A 21,021-nucleotide genomic window follows, 5' to 3' on the forward strand; every position below is an offset into this window, starting at 1 on the left:
ACTGTATTCACTTATCTCAGCTTCAGACTCAATAATTTACCAGTACTGGTATGTTACCAAACAAGCTGGCATTATCAGCTTGGAAATGAAGCCAAGTTTATGCTACATAATCTGACTGCTCAGGTACCTTTGTGGAAAACATCCTCTTTTTTTTTTCTCATTTTGTTCCAGAATTAGTTGATAGAATGATGTGGGGCTCCTTTGGTGGCACAGTATCTTATTTTGAAAAAAAAAAAAAAATCATTAACTATATAGCCAGAATTAAGTTTCTTTAAAATGCACAGTTCTTAAAGGCAAGCCAGGCTGTTGCAGAATATATTGTTAAAGAATCTGTGACTTCCTCTGGAAATCTAAAAACTTTAGGATCTTTCAAGAACATGGTGCATTTTACCCCACAACAGGGCTATAAATCATATGAAAGGTGGTATTTTTGCCACAAAAGTATAGATTTATTCATCAAGTAGTGACTGAAATCTCATAACTTTTATGGAAAATGGTGTATGAAACATGATCAAAAATACGGTGTCTGATATATATTGGCAATAAATAGCTTGTTACAGACAGTTCACCTGAAATAGTCTCAGAACCTTAAATCATAATGAATTGCTTGAACAATGTAAGATGAAATGCAAAATTGTTTTACTAGGATCGATGTTGTTCTAATCAAGATCACAGATTACAGTCTGGAGCCTACAAAAATGTATTCACTTATTTAGTTTAAAAAAACCTGTTAATTGTTCCAGTGAAGTCCTAGTACTGCTTTCTGCATATGAAGTTAAGCATGTAGGCAAATCTCTGCATGAGTGAGGCCTGCTCTGGGCACTACCTCTGTGAGTCGATAACTCTAGCCAGGATGGTGAAAACTTATTCATCTCAGTCCTAATAAACTAACTGGGCATCATAAATGCAGCCTTATTCAGGGCGCTTATCAGAGGTTTGTGTTGAATTTGTCTCTATCAGGGAGGGAGCTACAGCAGGGAAAATAGTGGCTGGGTGGGGGAGGTCAGGAGACATCCTTGTCCTTTGCTGCCACCCCACCCCTTGCCCCTTAGTGTCAGACACTGCATAGGCATGGGCTATTATTTGGTGAAAAAGGATTACGTTTTTAATGGTAAAGTTGAGTATTTTTCTAAGATTCAAAACTGACAATTCAGTAGATTTTTCTGTTGTTTTCTTTACACATCAAACCTACTCAAAACACTTATTAAATTGTCTTAAGTTGTGACAGTTAAAATAAAGGCAAAGTAAGAAGCAGTATTGAAAAAAAGTAATTCAGTTTATGGTTTTTGCCATTGCTTTGTCTGAAAACATATTTACTATTTTAGGAAAGTGCAAACCTGCTTGCTGCATAGTAATTTCTCTTTTGAGTCCCATATGTGTTCTTCATTGTGTCTCTTGTGGATTTTATCCTGTAACTATCCAAACTCTTAAATTATTTCCATGTGCTCAACAAACAATTAAAGATTTTTAAATAGGTTCATCAATTTACCTATAAATCTGACCTATCAAAATGTCATGACTAGTCCAGCTGAACACCTTCCTGTGAAAACATTAGCTCAAAACTGCTATGTAAGTAAAGATGCTGAAGTTAATAAGATTTGTGCTTGCACAGTGTCTTGTACCTTCGAACTGATATTTGTTAGAAATATCAAAGTTGTTCAGTTGGTCTTTTTACTGTTACTGACTAACATAGCTTCCTTACAGAGGAAAAACTTTCCATAAAGTACCACATCTACTTGAATTTAAGCTGACCCTGATTTTAAGATGACTTAAAACAGAGCTATATATATTCTAATTAATTCTTCAGGTATAGAATTTAATGATCAGAGATTTATTTTGAATTTTTCTCCCTCTCACTGGTCTTAGTGGCCAGGGTGGGGAGGGCTTGTCCTCTGTCCCTGCTATTCTTCTTTGTATCTACTTATATAGCTATGCATGATATTAATCTAAAGCCCAAAGGCTCGTGATTTATTAATTAGTTAATTGGACTGGGCCCCAGCAGAGTCAACATCATTTCAAGCCAGTGACCCCACAGCCTAGCACTGCTCAGTATGTGTTTGTATTCCAGATGTCACCTACAAAACATCCATGTGGGATGAGGCCGCACTTATCTTATGTGACAGGCTGAGAGAGGGCCCAACAGTGGGATTCATAGTTTCATAGTTACTAGGGTCAGAACAGACCTGAATAGATCATCAAGTCTGACCTCTTGCCCTGGGCAGGAACAAGTGCTGGGATCATAATACCTGAGTCAGATATTTATCCAACATCCTCTTGAAGACCCCCAAGGTAGGGGAGAGCACCATCTCCCTTGGGAGCCCATTCCAGAGCCTGGCAGCTCTAACCATAAAGTAATGCCTCCTGATATCTAGCTTGAACCTGCTGTCAATCAATTTGTGGCTGTTATTCCTTGTTATTCCAGGTGGTGCCCTGGGGAACAGAGACTCGCCTATTTTCTGCTGGTTCCCCCTGGTGAGTTTATAGACAGCCACTAGATCGCCTCTCAGCCTTCTCTTGTGGAGGCTAAATAGATTCAGACCCTTCAGTCTATCCTTGTAGGGTCCGGCTTGCTGCCTCCTGACCATGCGAGTGGCCCTCCTCTGGACCCTCTCAAGGTTAGTCGCATCCCTCTTGAAGTGCTGTGCCTGGAACTGGACGCAGTACTCCAACTGCGGCCTGACCAGTGCCTCATAGAAGGGGAGGATCACCTCCCTGGATCTGCTTGTGATGCATCTGTAGATGGATGTCAAGGTCCAGTTAGCCTTACTGACTGTTTCCTTACATTGGCGGCTCCTGTCCATCTTGGTAACATTTGCCACAAGTTTAAGGTCAATGAAGAAACAAGAATAATTGAAAATGGGAAAGGAAAGCACAGCTCAACTGTGGGAATGAAGAAGTCAAAATATATTCAGTATAGTGGCTCACCATGACTTGAAAAATAATTAGCGCTGAGAGGGACTGCATGCAGTGGGTACTACAGTATATTTTATCTAGATGGTCTGTATTATCCTAATCTTATGATAGGTTCCGAGGTGGATAGAACTCAGATTTTTTTTATTTCATTGTATTTTTTATTTTCTTAAGATGCTTTTTTTTCTTTAAAAAAACGTATATAAAGAGCGTTTTAATTTAAGATATGTTAAAGCTCAAAGATATCATCATGGAATAGGGATTATAACTTTTAATTATGTACTATTTGAGACAATATAATCATATAATCTTTTTTCTAAAAAAATATATAAATAGGTCACAACAGGCCATGCACTATATTATTGGCCCAATCTTATGGGGTTCCCAGAGGCTTCTCTATAGATCAGTAAAGATTAAAAAAATATTCTACCCAGTGGGACTCGGTGCTCAGTCTAGAACAGGGGTTAGCAGTTATTCCAGCTGGAGGGCTGCTTAATGAAGTTTGGTAGCTTTTGAGGGTGTGTGGCAGCTGCAGCAGGCAGGGGCATTCGGGGTGCTAGTGCTTGCACTTGCATACCACCCGAAGGAAGCTCCATGCACTGGAGCTGGCTGCCTTTGCTGCTTCTGCCGCTCAGGTCCAGGACTCCATGGGGAAGCAGAGGCCTGGGCTCGCCTCTGGTTCCAGTGGAATCCTGGGACTTGTGCAGCAGGGAGTTGGGATGTACAAGTATGTGAGTTGCATGTGCGTGGCAGGGAGCCCTGGTGATAAAGGCAGCTTGCCTGGTCTCCACTCCTCACCACAATGTGTAGTAAGTAGTGCTAGCTGAAGCCATGTGCCACCAGATGGCAATATGAGCACCCCTGCCTGCTGTAGCTACTGCTGTCTGCAGGGGCTGCGAACCATGTGGGGGAGAATGTGTGTGTGGGAGGGGTCCCCACACCCTTCCTCTCCCCCTCCTTCACACCTGCACCCTGCCCACTTGAACTATGTGCTGCTGCTGCTGCCCCCCAGGGTGCGGGCTTTGCAATGCTGCGAGCCTCGCGATCCCACCCAGCTGTAGCTCCCCCACCCCCACCGCTTTCCTACTTGCTGCCTGGAGTGAGAAGGATGCTGAGGAGGTCCTGCAGCAGTGGCAGCAGCAGCCCTGCCTAAAGGCTGCTGCTGGCTTGGGCAAGCTCTTCTACTCACGAGGGTGGAAGTGAGGCATAATACAGTATGTTGGGGGTGTGGGTGGGTGCCTTGCTTACAACTTTGTGGACGGAGGGGCTGTGTGGGTTACAATTAGTTGGTGGGTGCTGTGGGCCAGATGAAAGTGCTTGGTGGGTTGGATGTGGCCCATGGGCCATATTTTGCTCATCCCTGATCTAGAAGATCCCACTCAGCATTTCTGGGTACATCTGCACATGTGCATTTACTGCACTGTATCCAATAGGTATGTGTCTACCCATGCATGCCTGTACTACACAGTAAATATGGAGACTTATGCCAACCTGGGTATAAATATGATACCCACATCAGGCAGGTATCAAATTTATACCCGATTTAATTACTGCACAGTAACACTGTGTGTGTGGACTAACTTGGGGACTAACTTTAGTTCCAAGTTGATCCGCATACAGTGTTAATGCTTTTTAATGCCTGCATGTGTAGACGCCAGCCTATTCCTGCTTACCTCGCAGTAACTTGAAGCCAGCATAAATGCACATATAGACGCCCTCTGTGATGCTTGGTTTCAGTTCTCAAACTGTGGATTTGTATTGCTAGAGATAATATCCTTGTTAACAGGAGCATATGGAGATGAGATGCAAAGAGGAATACTTAGGTCAGCTCACAGAGGTAGTGAAGGCTAAAGATGGTGGTAGTCATGGGGGACCTGAACTTCCCGGACATCTGCTGGGAGGAGCAGTCAGCGAGGTCTGAACGATCACGTAGGTTCTTGGCCAGAGTGCAGGACCTCCATCTAACCCAGGAGGTGCACAGACCCACCAGGGGGGATGCCTTGTTGGACCTAGTGCTGGCCACAGGTGACGACCTGGTGAGGGGGCTGCGGGTGCTCGACCACCTGGGCAACAGCGATCATTGCCTGCTGGAATTTACCATCCAGCGCAAGGTGGCAAAGGCCTGCAATAACGCAGCCGCCCTAGATTTCAGGAGGGCAAACTTCAATGAGCTAAGGAGGGTACTTGGGGATGCGCTGAGGTCCCAGAGGGGAGGGGAGCCAGATGTCCAAGGAGAGTGGTTGCTCCTTAAGGAGGCGATCCTCCAAGCCCAAAGAAGGTAATCCCAATGAGGATCAAAGGGAGCAGGAGAGCACACAAGCATCCGTGGCTCACCAAAAGCATCCGGGAATGTCTCCTTGCTAAAAAGGAGGCACATACCCAACGGAAAGAAGGGGTCATCACCAGGGAGGACTATTCTGCAGTCGCTCAGGAATGTAGGGGGACAGTTAGGAAGGCCGAGGCAGAGATGGAACTGGGACTAGCTTCTCAGATTAAGGACTATAAGAAGTCCTTTTTTAAATACGTAGGGGGAAAAAAGAAGGTGCCGGGTAACATGGGGCCCTTGCAGGACGCGTTGGAAAATTTGGTCGTCACACCAGACGAGAGAGCTAACATGTTTAACGATTTCTTTGCCTCTGTCTTCCTAAGTAGGGACCAGAACAGCCACCTCCCTGCTGGGCCCCCGTCGGGCCCCAGGGGAGGCACACCTGGGCCAAGGGTTAGTGAGGAACTAGTTAGGGAGCTTCTGGAGGGGTTGGACATATTCAAGTCAGCCGGCCCAGATGATCTCCATCTAGAGTTCTAAAGGAACTGGCCGAGGTCATTGCAGGACCCCTGGCATGACTTTATGAGCACTTGTGGTGCCAGAGGACTGGAAGAGGGCCAACGTGGTCCCCATCTTCAAAAAAAGGAGGAAGGAGGACCCAGGAAACTATAGGCCAGTTGGTCTTACTTCGATCCTAGGCAAGCTGTTTGAGAAAATTATGCTGGCACACATCCAGGAGGGGCCAGCAGGGGACTGCATGCTTAGGGGCAACCAACACAGGTTCATCAGTGGCAGGTCCTGAGTCAGACCAACCTGGTTGCCTTCTACGATCAGATTACTAGATCATTAGAGGCAGGGGTAGCAGTGGATATAGTCTTCCTGGACTTCCGGAAGGCTTTTGACACTGTCCCTCACCCCGTTCTCATTAAGAAACTGGGGGGCTGTGGTGTAGACACCCACACAGTCAATTGGGTTGCCAACTGGCTGGAGGGCTGCACCCAGAGGGTGGTAGTGGATGGGTCCTTCTCAAGCTGGAGGGACGTGGGCAGTGGGGTTCCACAGGGCTCGGTCCTTGGGCCCGCACTGTTCAACATCATCAGCGATTTGGACGAGAGGGTAAAAAGCACCCTGTTCAAATTTGCTGATGACACTAAGATGTGGGAGGATGTGGGCACACTAGAAGGAAGCATCAGGCTACAATCAGACCTAGGCAGGTTACAAGGGTGGGGGGATGTGAATAGGATGGGATTCAACACAGAGAAGTGCAAAGTGATGCACCCGGGGAGGAACAACCGGCACCATACCTACAGGTTGGGGAACTCCCCTCTTGTCAGCACGGAGGCGGAAAAGGATCTTGGAGTCGTCATTGACTCCAGGATAAACATGGGCCGGCAGTGTGGGGAGGCAGTCAGGAAGGCCAACCGCACCTTGTCATGCATCCACAGATGCATCTCAAGCAGGTCCAAGGAGGTGATCCTCCCCCTGTATGCAGCACTGGTCAGGCCGCAGCTGGAGTACTGCGTCCAGTTCTGGGCGCCACACTTCAAGAGGGATGTGGACAACGTGGAGCGGGTCCAGAGGAGGGTCACTCGCATGATCAGAGAACAGCAGGACAGGCCCTATGAGGACAGGCTACGGGACCTGAACCTGTTCAGCCTCCACAAGAGACGGCTGTGGGGGGATCTTGTGGCCTGTTATAAACTAGTCAGGGGGGATCAGCAGGCATTGGGGGAGTCCCTGTTCCCCTGTGCACTGCCAGGAGTGACCAGGAATAACAGTCACAAGCTGGCAGAGGGCAGGTTTAGGCTAGATATCAGGAGGCGCGACTTCACAGTCAGGGCGGCTAGGGTCTGGAACCAGCTTCCAAGAGAAGTGGTGCAGGCTCCTACCCTGGGGGGTTTTAAGAGGAGGTTAGATGAACATCTTGCTGGGGTCGTTTGACCCCAGTATTCTTTCCTGCCATAGCAGGGGGTCGGCCTAGATGATCTGCTCAGGTCCCTTCCGACCCTAGAAACTATGAAACTATTCACTATGGCACCCCTGGGGAAGACTAGGGCCAATGGAGATAAACTCTCGGAAGGCCACTTCAGGCTTAGTACTAGGAAAAACTCCTTCACAGTCAGGGTGTCCAGACTGGGGAATAAACTCCGTCCAGAGGTGGTACAGTCACTTACCCTTAAGGTTTTCAAGAGGAGACTGGACAGTCACCTTGCTGGGGTCACTTGACCCCAGTTGTCTTCCTGCCTAGGGCAGGGGGGTTGGACCTGTGAGGTTCCTTCCAGCACCTGACAGTCTATGAATCTATGAGATAACAGACCTGATTATCCACCCATCAGCACTCTTGTCTCTGGAAATTTGTGTACACAAAGTCAAGCCCTTACCTCTCTAAAAGTGCAAAGTTTCAAGAAGTCAAATGAATAGTGGATATCAAACAAGAAGAATGCACTTTTTGTTGAAAACTATGATTAAATTGAGGCTTCGTGACCAGTGATTTAAATTGTGATTGAAATCAAACCTACCCTGGTAGGTTCCCATCAGTATATTTGCCTAATATGAGCTTTGTGTTTATTATACTTAGTGTGGCTTATATGTAGTCAGCTTCATAGTTGGTTTCCATTATTGAGCACATGGCCCTTTTGGCAGCGGTTTAATGATAAGCAGTGTTATTACTGAGATTTTGTTTTATACATAAATAAGATGAGGGGCTTTTTTTCCCCATGCTGATTGGGCGGGGTGGACCATATCTTGTATTTGAGTAAATATAATATTACGTGATCTTTGTAAAACCCTTTAAAATGTTTGTTTCTTTGGCGCTAAGTATTGGCTCGCTCTGTTTCTCTCTGTTAAGGCATCAGTGCTTCGACGGTTTCAGAGTACGCTGGTAATAGCTGAGCACACAAATGAGTTGCTCACACCTATTACGCTGAATGCTGTCACTGCAGCAAAACGTCTGGGAGGTGAAGTATCTTGTTTAGTAGCTGGTACGAACTGTGACAAGGTAAGGAAACTTGATTGTTGTTTAAATGAATTGGTGAATACAGTTAAGCTTTATCTATCACAACCTGTTATTTCACAGCATGGGATGAAATGAGCTACAACCCATGAATTTAGGGGGTTTTTTTAACTGAGAAAACCAGGATCGCTGATTATCACGTTTCAGAAAAAAACATTTGCAGGACAAGTTTTGAATGAAATACTTCCACTTGTGCCCCCTTATTCTAGAGTTTCTTTTGTATTTCCAGCTCAAAAGTGATGGGAAAAATTGTTGCCTTTTTTTTAACTCCATGTATTTGCATGTTGAGCACTCAAGTTATTTGAAAAAGGATACTGTACAGAAGATAATTTTTTTTTAAGCAGTATGAATGTGTATATTCAGGATAAGAGAGCCCAATTAATTACTTAAACCAAAGTAGCTGCTGTGGAACAGCAGTTTGATTTCTTATCGTCTTATTTTGTCGGTTTCTGGGTATAACTGTAGTTCATAGAACAAGGATATATTGTAGGGGTTATTCAGATATCTCCATCAGTCCAGCTCTGTCTCATATGAAGCATGCATTCAGTAGTTTAAACCAGTGTTTCCCAACCAGTGTGCTGCGGTACAAAAGTGTGTCATCAGAAATGAACAGGTGTGCCGTGGAATTGTGCCATGGTAAAGAGCTACAATAGGTATTTGGATGGGAAAGGCATTAATGGATGTGTCATGAAATTTTTTTATTAATGTTAGTGTGTCTTGGGATGGAAAAGTTGGGAAACACCGGCTTAAACTTCACTTCTGTATACTTTTACATACAATATACATCATAAGAATAGAAAGGCTCCCTCCCTTATGAACAAGGAGAGTATAATATTAGTTCTTGTTTTCCTCTGTTTTTGGAACATGGGGCCGATCCTTTTTTCCACTAAAATAGCAAAACTTAATGAGTTCAGGGAAAACAGATCAAACTTTCAGATAACATGATGAAATCTGCTGTAACATTAGTCTGAAGATCTACTACTGATCTTGCTGCATAAAAATACAGGCTTATTGCACACTTCTGTTTACATGAGGCAGTTTTCCTTAAACTGGTTTCCGTTCCAGATTTGCCTTATCCACAAAGTATTTGTACTGATGAAGCAGCTCTTGTCTAGTGATTGGGCAGTGCTCTGGGAGTCAGGAGACCTGTATTCTTATTTCACTGGATTCTCGGTGTTTTTCTGCTTCACTTCAACCTGCTTAGATTTTGAGCTTTTCAAGTCGGGGCTGATTTTTACTACTTGTTTGCATGGTCTCCAACACTTACTGCCTTAGCTTAGTTGCGGCCGACAGGTGCTAATATTACAAAAATAATAATAATACATTTATAATCATAGGTAGCACAAGAGCTCAGCAAAGTGCAAGGTGTTACGAAAGTTCTAGTGGCTCAACATGATGTATACAAAGGATTTCTACCAGGTGAGAATGATTTGCATACATTTGATACAAATAGCATGGTGTTATTTTTGGCAGTGAAAACCATACTTGAAAACATAAATAAGACTTTTAAACTGTGACAAATGTATTTTTTCTCCAGAGGAGTTGACTCCATTGATTTTGGCAACTCAGAAACAGTTTAATTACACACACATCTGTGCTGGAGCATCTGCCTTTGGGAAGGTGAGCAGATGAATATCGCACCAAAAAACTGCAGTATGTAAGAAGCTAAGAGCTTGTTATACTTGCATTATTAGTTTGGTATCTATGAAAGGATTTTAGTGTATATTCTGTAACCACACTGGAGTTTTTACAGATGTTACAGCAGTGCCTGCTGGAATGGATATAGTTAAAGCTGCATTGCAGTTTCTAAAATTAATTTTAGACTTACTTTCAATACCTTGGAATTTGGCAAAGGAGTAATATAAAGCAAGTGCTTTATTTTACTTGTATTAGTCATACCCCAAAAACAATTTATACTGTGTTTAATAAAGCAGGACCTACAAATCTGAAAGCATTATATTCTATAGTAAAGTAATATAGTAAAACACAAAAACGGGATCCCATAAAAGACTAGGTACCATAGTTATTATTTTACACTTTCTCTTTAGTTGTGTTTGCATGTTTGAAGGAAAGAACCATGTGTCTTTTAGCGCTGAACAGTGCTTTACATCTGTTTTTGGAATAAAGCAGACTAGAATAAAGGTGTAAAAAAAAAAAATGCACAAGTAACAAATGTCCAGCTAAAACTTGTTTTTTTTTTTATAAGCAAAAGTGTTACACATTTCATAATAAAGCCAGAATATCACACTTTTAAGGTATGAGATCCTCAGTATTGGCAGTTCACTCGGATCAATAGTGCAGCTGATGGTATTGTTAAAGTGGGGCAGTCTTTTATAAGCATTCTGTGAGTAATATGAGCAGGCTTCACTCCTATCACCTTTCACTTGCAATCAGTAACAGTTCTTCTCAGCTTTAGTTTCATTTCAAGAGACTGCTAAATCCAGTAAGACTGTATTTGGTCACTTTGACCCAGAATTTAGTTGACTAAAGATCAATGGATTTAGCTGTAAATAAAACCTTTTCTCCTAAGGTCTGGGTCTGACAGGATATTGAGTCCTGTTTTTCTGTAAGAGAAAAATCAGTGCATTTTTTTTTTTTGCAGTAAGAAACCTCTAATATGAGTAAAAGTGTCAGAAGTAGGCCCTTTGTCTGCATATTTTACCAGACCAGGAGAGAAAAATTGAACTTGCTTCCCTCATGCAAAATTTTAGTTTTTTATTTGACAACAGCAAGCAAGTATGCAAAGATATTTTTTGCAGAGTAGAAAGAAGTCTATAGTTTCACAGTTTCTAGGGTTGGAAGGGACCTGAGCAGATCATCTAGTCCGACCCCCTGCCATGGCAGGAAAGAATACTGGGGTCAAACGACCCCAGCAAGATCTAACCTCCTCTTAAACACCCCCAGGGTAGGAGCCTGCACCACTTCTCTTGGAAGTTGGTTCCAGATCCTAGCCGCCCTGACCGTGAAGTAGCGCCTCCTGATATCTAACCTTAAACCTACCCTCTGCCAGCTTGTGACCGTTATTCCAGGTCACTCCTGGCAGTGCACGGGGGAACAGGGACTCCCCCAATGCCTGCTGATCCCCCCTGACTAGTTTATAACAGGCCACAAGATCCCCCCACAGCCGTCTCTTGTGGAGGCTGAACAGGTTCAGGTCCCGTAGCCTGTCCTCATAGGGCCTGCCCTGTTGTCCCCTGATCATATGAGTGGCCCTCCTCTGGACCCTCTTCATGCTGTCGACATCCCTCTTGAAGTGTGGAACCCAGACCTGGACGCAGTACTCCAGCTGCGGCCTGACCAGTGCCACATAGACGGGGAGGATCACCTCTTTGGACCTGCTTGAAATCCATCTGTGGATGCATGACAAGGTGCGGTTGGCCTTCCTGACTGCCTCCCCACACTGCCGGGCCATGTTCATTTTGAAGTCAATGATGATCCCAAGATCTTTTTCCGCTTCTGTGCTGACAAGAGGGGAGTTCCCTAACCTGTAGGTGTGGTGCCGGTTGTTCCTCCCGAGGTGCATCACCTTGCACTTGTCTGTGTTGAAACCCATCCTATTCTCGTCCACCCACCCTTGTAACCTGTCTAGGTCTGATTGTAGCCTGTTGCATCCTTCCAGTGTGCCCACATCCCCACACATCTTAGTGTCATCAGCAAATTTGAACAGGGTGCTTTTTACCCCCTTGTCCAAATCGCTGATGAAGATGTTGAACAGTGCAGGCCCGAGGACCGAGGCCTGCGGAACCCCACTGCCCACGTCCTTCCAGGCTGAGAAGGACCCATCCACTACCACCGTCTGGGTGCGGCCCTCCAGCCAGTTAGCGACCCATTTGACTGTGTGGGTGTCTACACCACAGCCCCCCAGTTTCTTAATGAGAACGGGGTGAGGGACAGTGTCAAAAGCCTTCCGGAAGTCCAGGAAGACTATATCCACTGCTACCCCTGCATCTAATGATCTGGTGATCTGATCGTAAAAGGCCACCAGGTTGGTCTGACAGGACCTGCCACTGATGAACCTGTGTTGGTTGCCCCTAAGCATGCAGTCCCCTGCTGGCCCTTCCTGGATGTGTGCCAGCATAATTTTCTCAAACAGCTTGCCTAGCATCGAGGTAAGACTAACCGGCCTATAGTTTCCCGGGTCCTCCTTCCTGCCTTTTTTGAAGATGGGGACCACGTTGGCCCTCTTCCAGTCCTCCGGTACCTCACCAGAGCACCATGGGTGCTCGTAAAGCTGTGCCTTTGGACTTGCAATGACCTTGGCCAGTTCCTTTAGAACTCCAGGGTGGAGATCATCCGGACTGGCTGACTTGAATATGTCCAACCCCTCCAGAAGCTCCCTAACTAAATCCTCGCTAACCCGTGGCCCAGGTGTGCCCCCCCCGGGGCCTGAGGGGGGCCCAGCAGGGAGGTGGCTGTTCTGGTCCCTACTTAGGAAGACGGAGACAAAGAAATCGTTAAACATGTTAGCTTTGCCGTCTGGTGTGACGACCAAGTTTCCCAACGTGTCCTTCAAGGGCCCCCCATTACCCGGGACCTTCTTTTTACCCCCTACATATTTAAAAAAGGACTTCTTATTGTTCTTAATCTGAGAAGCTAGTCCCAGTTCCATCTCTGCCTTGGCCTTCCTAACTACCCCCCCTACATCCCCGAGCAACTACAGAATAGTCCTCCCTGGTGATGACCCCTTCTTTCCATTGGGTATGTGCCTCCTTTTTAGCAAGGAGACATTCCCGGATGTTTTTGGTGAGCCACGGACACTTGTGTGCTCTCCTGCTCCCTTTGATCCTCATTGGGATTACCTTCCTTTGGGCTTTGGAGGGTCGTCTCCTTAAGGAGCGACCACTCTCTTTGGACACCTGGCTCCCCTCCCCTCCGGGACCTCAGCACTTCTCCAACTATTCTCCTTAGCTCGTTGAAGTTTGCCCTCCTAAAATCTAGGGCGGTGCCTTACTGCATGCCTTTGCCACCTTGCGCTGGATGATGAATTCCAGCAGGCGATGATCGCTGTCGCCCAGGTGGTCGAGCACCTGCAGCCCCCTCACCAGGTCATCACCCGTGGCCAGCACTAGGTCCAACAAGGCATCTCCCCTGGTGGGGCTGTGCACCTCTTGGGTTAGATGGAGGTCCTGCACTCTAGCCAAGAACCTACGTGATCGTTCAGACCTGGCTGACTGTTCTTCCCAGCAGATGTCTGGGAAGTTCGGGTCCCCCATGACTACCACATCGTTAGCCTTCACTACCTCTGTGAGCTGACCCAAGAATTCCTGGTCAAGCTCTTCTCCCTGGTTGGGAGGTCTGTAGTAGACTCCCACCGTTAAGTCTCTTTCCCCTCGACTGCCTTGTACTCTAACCCAAAGCACTTCAGAGTGCCCCTTCCCTGACTCCTTGGTAATTGACGAGGATGTGTATTCCTCCTTAATATAGAGTGCTACGCCCCCACCTCTCTTTCCTATCCTGTCCCTCCTATACAGCCTATAGCCCTTGATATTCACTGCTGAATCATGCGTTGTGTCCCGCCACGTTTCCGTAATCCCCGCCATGTCCGGGCTGGTGTCAGCCAGCAGGAGGGTGAGTTCCTCCTGCTTGTTACCGATACTACGAGCGTTTGTGTAGAGGCATTTGAGGCCTCCTGTGGATGTGTGTACTGACCCCCTAGTCCCAGCGTTACCCTGGCCCCTATCTCTTACCTGCTTATTTGCTTCGCTTGTTGGTCTGGGCTGGGCTGTAGTTGTGGGTGCTGTTTGGTCTGGTAGTCTGATGTTTCCTCCGCCCTCATCTTCCCTTTCCCCCGACGAGCCTAGTTTAAAGCCTGCCGGAGGAGGTCCGCCAACCTAGACGAGAACACACGCTTACCTTTAGGGGAAAGGTGGAGCCCATCGCATCCCAGCATGTCTCTTGTCGTGATGTGCCGGTCATGGCTGAGGAAGCCAAAGCCCTCCTCGAAGCACCATTCCTGCAGCCGCCAGTTGGTCTCCGCGATGCACGTTTCATGCTGTCTGCCTCGTCCACTCACTGGCAGGATAGAAGAGAAAACCACCTCTATGCCTATCTCCTTCAGCATGCACCCCGGAGCTGATCGTAAAAGTCCTCCATCGGGTGATCAGGGCTCCTCCTGGCCGCATTCTTAGTGCCCACATGGACTAGGACCTTGGGGTAATTATCAGTGGGCTGGATTACGGTTTGGAGCATCCCTTTCATGTCCTGAATCCTCGCTCCAGGTAGGCAGTATACCTCGCGTGCCAAGGGGTCCTGGCGACAGATGGGGCCCTCCGTACGTCTTAGGATGGAGTCACCAATGACGATCACGCGACGGTTCTTCCTCCTGGCCTTCTTGCCTCCTTCAGCTTGCACGGGACGTGGTGAGCGTGGAGTTGCCTCCTCCCCGGTTTTGTCCTCTCCTTCCTCCTCCTCCAGGGCTGCCAGGACTTCGTACCTGTTCTCCAGCCGGACTGGAGGAACTGGTGCTGCCATGTCTCGAGCAGCCCTGGCACGGGAGGTGACCGTCTGCCACTTAGCAGTGGAGGACTCATCTTGAGGTGCGTCCTCCTTGGTCGTACAACACTGCAGGGAAAGGAAATATCTGTCAATTTCCTTCTCTGCCTCCCTGATTCCCCTCAGCCTGCTAACCTCCTCCTGGAGCTCCCTCACCTGCGCCTCCAGGACCCAAAGGCCTATATCTTAACATTGAAATTTAATTAAAGTTTCATTGGCTTTTGGGGTTCATGTTAGAGGTACACCAATACACTGGTCCATATTATATTGGCACTGATAAAAGGAAAGTTGGTGGGGGGCCTTGGCCTGGACTGTACTTAGGGCACGGTGGGCAGTGGCAGCACTGACAGGGGGGCTATGGGGTGTCTGTGGTAAATTTTGGGGTGGCTGTAGCCACCCTCACAGGGCTGCCACCATCCATTTCCCTCACTTGCCCCGAGCACAGCCTGGGCCCAGCCTTCCTGCTTGAAAGAGGCTGGTACAGCCCCAGCCCTGAATCTGCAGCAGGCAGCCTGCTCTTGCTCCACACACAGATCTGGGGGGCACAAGACCCTCATGCCTCCCCTGGGCATGTCCTTCCCCCCTGCGCCCCCCAGACAAGCTGTGTTCTGCCTTGGCTGTGCAGCGCCTGCTGCTGTCCTTGCCCCAGCTCCACTCCTTCCCTCACCATGGGGGCCTCAATCTGTTCCCCCTCATGCCTCTTCTCCCCCAACAGACTTACCAGCTGAACACTGCTTTCCAAGCTGCCGGGCTGCATATCTGCAATTGGATCAGTATCATCTAATATGGCTGGTTAATAATTTGCCATTGGTATCAACCCAGAAAATCTTTATCAGTGCACCCCTAGTTCGTAAACAAATTTGTTCCCTCATCTTGGTATAAGAAGAGTGGTTGCTTCTCAAGGAAGCGATCCTCAGTGCACAAGCTAAATCTATTCCAACACGGAGGAAAGGCAGCAAGAAGGCACAGCAGCCTCCCTGGCTCTCCAGAGACCTAGCGGACCTACTGTGGCTAAAAAGAAAAGCCTACAAAGGATGGAGGACGGGATTCACCTCCAAGGAGGATTACTCCGCGCTGGTCCGGTCCTGCAGGGAGCAAACCAGGAAAGCCAAGGCTGCAACTGAACTCCAACTAGCTTCAAGCATCAAGGACAACAAAAAGTCCTTTTTCAGATATGTGGGGAGCCGGAGGAAAAGCAAGGGCAACGTTGGACCCCTGCTAAACCAGATGGGGCAACTGACAACTGACGCCCAGGAAAAAGCCAACCTATTAAATAGGTGCTTTGCGTCAGTCTTTCATCAGTCACACGGGATGCCCATGCTTGCTATGGGACAGGGAAATCTGGGTGAGGGGGATCCCCTACCCTCCATCAATGCTGACCTCGTGAAGGAACACCTTGAGAAGCTGGATACCTTCAAGTCAGCTGGCCCTGACAACCTGCACCCCAGGGTACTCAAGGAGCTGGCGAGCGTCATAGCCCAGCCCCTGGCACGGATCTTTGAAAACTCCTGGCGCTCTGGTGTAGTGCCCGAAGACTGGAAGAAGGCCAATGTGGTGCCGATCTTCAAGAAAGGGAGGAGAGTGGATCCGGCTAACTACAGGCCCATTAGCCTGACTTCTATCCTGGGGAAGATCTTAGAAAAGTTTATTAAGGAGGCCATCCTTGAGGGACTGGCCCAGGCTAACATCCTAAGGGATAGTCAGCATGGGTTTGTTGCAGGTAGGTCTTGTTTGACCAATCTCATTTCCTTCTATGACCAGGTGACCTATCACCTGCACAAGGGAGAAGAGATTGATGTCATATATCTTGACTTCAAAAAAGCTTTTGATCTGGTATCCCATGATCACCTCTTGGCCAAACTGCCCAGTTGTGGCTTTGGCTCCACCACGATCCACTGGCTGGGAAATTGGCTTCGTGGTCGGACCCAGAGGGTTGTGATTGATGGCAGTCACTCATCGTGGTGCCCTGTGACCAGTGGGGTCCCTCAAGGCTCTGTCCTTGGACCCATACTGTTCAACATCTTCATTAATGATGTGGACATTGGAGTCAGGAGTGGACTGGCCAAGTTCGCCGATGACACCAAACTTTGGGGCAAAGCATCCACACCAGAAGATAGGCGGGTGATCCAGGCTGACCTGGATAAGCTCAGCAAATGGGCAGACGAGAACCTGATGGTGTTTAACACCAAAAAATGCAAGGTTCTCCACCTTGGGAGGAAAAACCTGCAGCACCCTTATAGGCTCGGCAGTGCTACGTTGGTAAGCACTACAGAAGAAAGAGACTTGGGGGTCATCATTGACCACAAGATGAACATGAGCCTGCAATGCGATGCTGCGGCTAGTAAAGCGACCAAAATGCTGGCGTGCATCCATAGATGCTTCTCGAGCAAATCTCGGGACGTCATTCTCCCCTTGTACTCGGCCTTAGTGAGGCCGCAGCTGGAGTACTGCGTCCAGTTTTGGGCTCCACAATTCAAAAAGGATGTGGAGAAGCTTGAGAGAGTCCAGAGGAGAGCCACGCGCATGATCAGAGGTCAGGAAAACAGATCTTACGATGACAGGCTGAGAGACATGGGACTCTTTAGCCTGGAAAAGCACAGGCTCAGGGGTGATCTGATGGCCACCTATAAGTTTATCAGGGGTGACCACCAGGATCTGGGGGAACATCTGTTCACCAGAGCGCCCCATGGGATGACGAGGTCGAACGGTCACAAACTCCTGCAAGACCGTTTCAGGCTGGACATAAGGAAGAATTTCTTTACTGTCCGAGCCCCCAAGGTCTGGAACAGTCTGCCAGCGGAGGTGGTTCAAGCACCTACATTGAACACCTTCAAGAGTAAATTGGATGCTTATCTTGCTGGGATCCTATGACCCCAGCTGACTTCCTGCCCTCTGGGCAGGGGGCTGGACTCAATGATCTCCCGAGGTCCCTTCCAGCCCTTATGTCTATGAAATCTATGAAATTTTGAAACCAGTTTCTAAAAATGCATATTTTTAGAGTAGTCTTATTAGAATCCAGCAATCCATAACTGTCACTTTTGTGAGTGTCACATGGCAGGGTCCTAGGAGCGGCTGTGAACTCTCCTAGCGCCCCCTACCGTGCCAAGTTGGTGTCAATGCACCCTCACTGTCTTGCCCGCCACATCTTTGATGTTATTAGTGTTAAGGGAGGTTGCCTTTGTCCTCTTTGACACGGTACCCCGATGTATCCAAGTCTGTGCTCCGTCTTAGATGACTCCATGCACTAAAGCCTTAGGGGCTATGCGTGGCTCCTACCACCCCTGTACCATGCCCTATGCCTCGCTGATGTATCGGACGTTGTTTGGTCAATCCTATCCGCACCCTCGTGGGCGTCCCCTGGCTCCTCTCAATTGCCCACACCCTCACTGGTTCCCTGGGCTCGTCTCAATTGCCTGCGCCCTCCCGCAGATGCTCCCTGGCCTCTCTCGTGGCCGTGTCCGCACTGGGGCCTCGCACAGTTGGGGCTCAGGTGGCCATAGCTGGGCCTGGTCCCTGAATCTCCTCCTTGAGTCTCTCACGACCGTGCCCACACTGGGGCCTGCTCTCGTGACCGTGCCCGCACTGGGGCTCCTTGCAATTGGGGCTCAGGTGGCCGTAGCCGTGCCTGGCCCCTGGATCCACTCCTCGGGTCTAAAGTTCCTGTGGGGCTCAGGCAGCCTCGGCCTTACCTGGCCCCCAATCCTCTGCGCCCTCTCTCAGGGCTGGGGTCAGTGCGCCCCTGAATGTTGTGCCCTGTCTGGCACTGGGGTCCCCACCCTACCGTGGAGCCCCTATGAGGCCTCTTCCAACCCCAGTTAGCCTCACCTGGTCCTCTGGTCTTATAAAACTACGAACAGAAAAACTCAAGCTCCTGGGCTACAACATAAACTCTAAGCCAAGTGGCTAACCATCATTCAAATCCCTACCAGGGCTTCCTCTACCTGGTATCCTCAAGCAGAAGCTGCCCAGGCCATCAGGCTTCTCTACTCTGCTTACTCCAGCAGAGCTCCTTCTTCTTGGCTGCTAGCGGGGAACTGCCTCCCTGGCCTCAGCCTGGATCATTTATATAAGTCAGGGCCTGCCCCCTTCCGGTCAGCTGACCAACTGTGATTGCCCCAGCAACCGGCACCTATACCTCTTTATAGGAGCTGGGCACTTCAGTTCCTGCGACAGTGAGCAAATGGCATCCATGTTCAGTTTTAAATTATTAAAGCAAATAAGTCTCAAAATTCAACATATGATGAGAACAGGCCTTCGGAAGAGAGGCTGAGAGCCATGGGACACTTCAGCCTGGAGAAGCGAAGGCTTGGGAGTGACTTGGTGGCAGCCTATAAGTACATAAGGGGTGTGCATCAGGATCTGTGGGAACACCTGTTCATCAGAGCATCCCAAGGGATGACAAGGTCCAACGGTCACAAACTCCTCCAAGACCGTTTTAGGCTGGACATAAGGAAAAATGTCTTTACTGTCCTAGCTCTCAAAGCCTGGAATAGAGCCCCCCAGAAGTGGTGCAAGCCACTCTGGACTCTTTTAAGAAACATTTGGATGTTTTGTCTTGCTGGGATTATTTGATCCTAGCTGACTTCCTGCTCCATGGACAGGGGGCTGGACATGATGATCTTGTAAGGTCCCTTCCAGCCATAATGTCTATGAAATATTGAATTAAGAATTTAGTTACTGTCAGTCTCATAAATACTATAATGTTGTAGTGGGTTTGCATTAGGTGGGAAAGGTTGCACCACCAGCTGTACTAGAATCCTATCGTTATGTCTGTGTACACATACGTGCACACCCCTTCCATGCTGCACACGCTATATTTCATAATAAGTTAAGATGCTGATTGTAAATTAGTTGTAGTGCATATGCTAAACAGGTATCTTGTATCTCATGTCCTGTCAGCATCTAGAATGCTTGCTAACTTATAAATATTTATCTTTTAGAATCTTCTTCCTAGAGTTGCAGCCAAGCTTGATGTTGCTCCTGTTTCTGACATTATAGATATTAAGTCACCTGACACTTTTGTAAGAACTATATATGCAGGTGAGCAATACAGGATGGTGTGTATAGACTGTACTGTATCTAATCCTGCTAACTGGTATTATAAAATTGATATTAGTACAACTTTGAATGTGTAAGGTAGGGGTGGGCAATTATTTCTGCTGGAGGGCCACTTAAAACAAGTTTTGGTGAGCTGTCAAGGGCCATACTCACACTCACACACAGAGTCTGTCAGAGGATATCATTTTAACAAATTATAGATAAAAAAAATCGTATATTACAAATTAAGCATCTACTACAATATAGTTTAATTTTATTTAAAAAAATATTATTGATCCTAATTTTTTTGAGTAATGTATATAGAGGCGACTGCATAATAGTTCAAAATAAAGTCTTATATATTGTGTGGGGTGGTGAATCTGTGCGTTTGGGCAGGGTGAGTCTGTGTTTGTGTTAGGGAGGGTTGCCTATGTGCTAGGTCCCGGTAGCTGGCTGGCTGGCGATGGGGGGAGGGAGGGATGTGGGGAGCAAGGGGTGCATGCAGCAGAGCTCTCCTAGATTGTGCAGGTGCATATTTGGTCCACTCCCCCCCCTGCATGGGGCTGAGCCCTGCCTGTTCCTGCCCAGGATAGCCCATGTCATGCTCCCTCCTGTACCCGTCCCAGCCTGCACACACAGTTTCCCAGTGGGGCTGCCTTCCATCCACTTGGCGGCTGGCAGGTGGTTGCTTGTTGTGCCAGAATGGGTAGAGCCCTGTGGAGTAGGGCAGGAGTTGCCTGGTTTCACAGTTTCATAGTTTCTAGGGTCGGAAGGGACCTGAACAGATCATCTAGTCCGACCCCCTGCCGTGGCAGGAAAGAGTACTGGGGTCAAACGACCCCAGCAAGATGTTCATCTAACCTCCTCTTAAACACCCCCAGGGTAGGAGTCTGCACCACTTCTCTTGGAAGTTGATTCCAGATCCTAGCCGCCCTGACCGTGAAGTAGCGCCTCCTGATATCTAACCTAAACCTACCCTCTGCCAGCTTGTGACCGTTATTCCTGGTCACTCCTGGCAGTGCTCGGGGGAACAGGGACTCCCCTAATGTCTGCTGATCCCCCCTGACTAGTTTATAACAGGCCACAAGATCCCCCCTCAGCCTTCTCTTGTGGAGGCTGAACAGGTTCAGGTCCCGTGGCCTGTCCTCATAGGGCCTGCCCTGTTGTCCCCTGATCATATGAGTGGCCCTCCTCTGGACCCTCTCCATGCTGTCGACATCCCTCTTGAAGTGTGGCACCCAGAACTGGACGCAATACTCCAGCTGTGGCCTGACCAGTGCCACATAGAGGGGGAGGATCACCT

The 21,021-nt window shown here is 48.0% G+C and overlaps 1 protein-coding gene across 1 annotated transcript in view; it reads left to right on the top strand.

Annotated features, from left to right (window-relative positions):
* Window positions 1–21,021, top strand: part of ETFA (electron transfer flavoprotein subunit alpha) — a 66,395-nt gene that overhangs the window by 9,489 nt on the left and 35,885 nt on the right. Inside the window, exons 2-5 of the mRNA XM_090028971.1 lie at window positions 8,025–8,174; window positions 9,527–9,608; window positions 9,727–9,809; window positions 19,622–19,721. Of these exons, the coding sequence (XP_089885097.1) occupies window positions 8,025–8,174; window positions 9,527–9,608; window positions 9,727–9,809; window positions 19,622–19,721 (415 nt within the window). The remainder of the gene's footprint in view (window positions 1–8,024; window positions 8,175–9,526; window positions 9,609–9,726; window positions 9,810–19,621; window positions 19,722–21,021) is intronic.

The sequence above is a fragment of the Crocodylus siamensis genome, chromosome 15 (assembly GCF_052110815.1).
Source record: "Crocodylus siamensis isolate JL-2025a chromosome 15, ASM5211081v1, whole genome shotgun sequence".
Lineage (NCBI taxonomy): Eukaryota > Metazoa > Chordata > Crocodylia > Crocodylidae > Crocodylus > Crocodylus siamensis.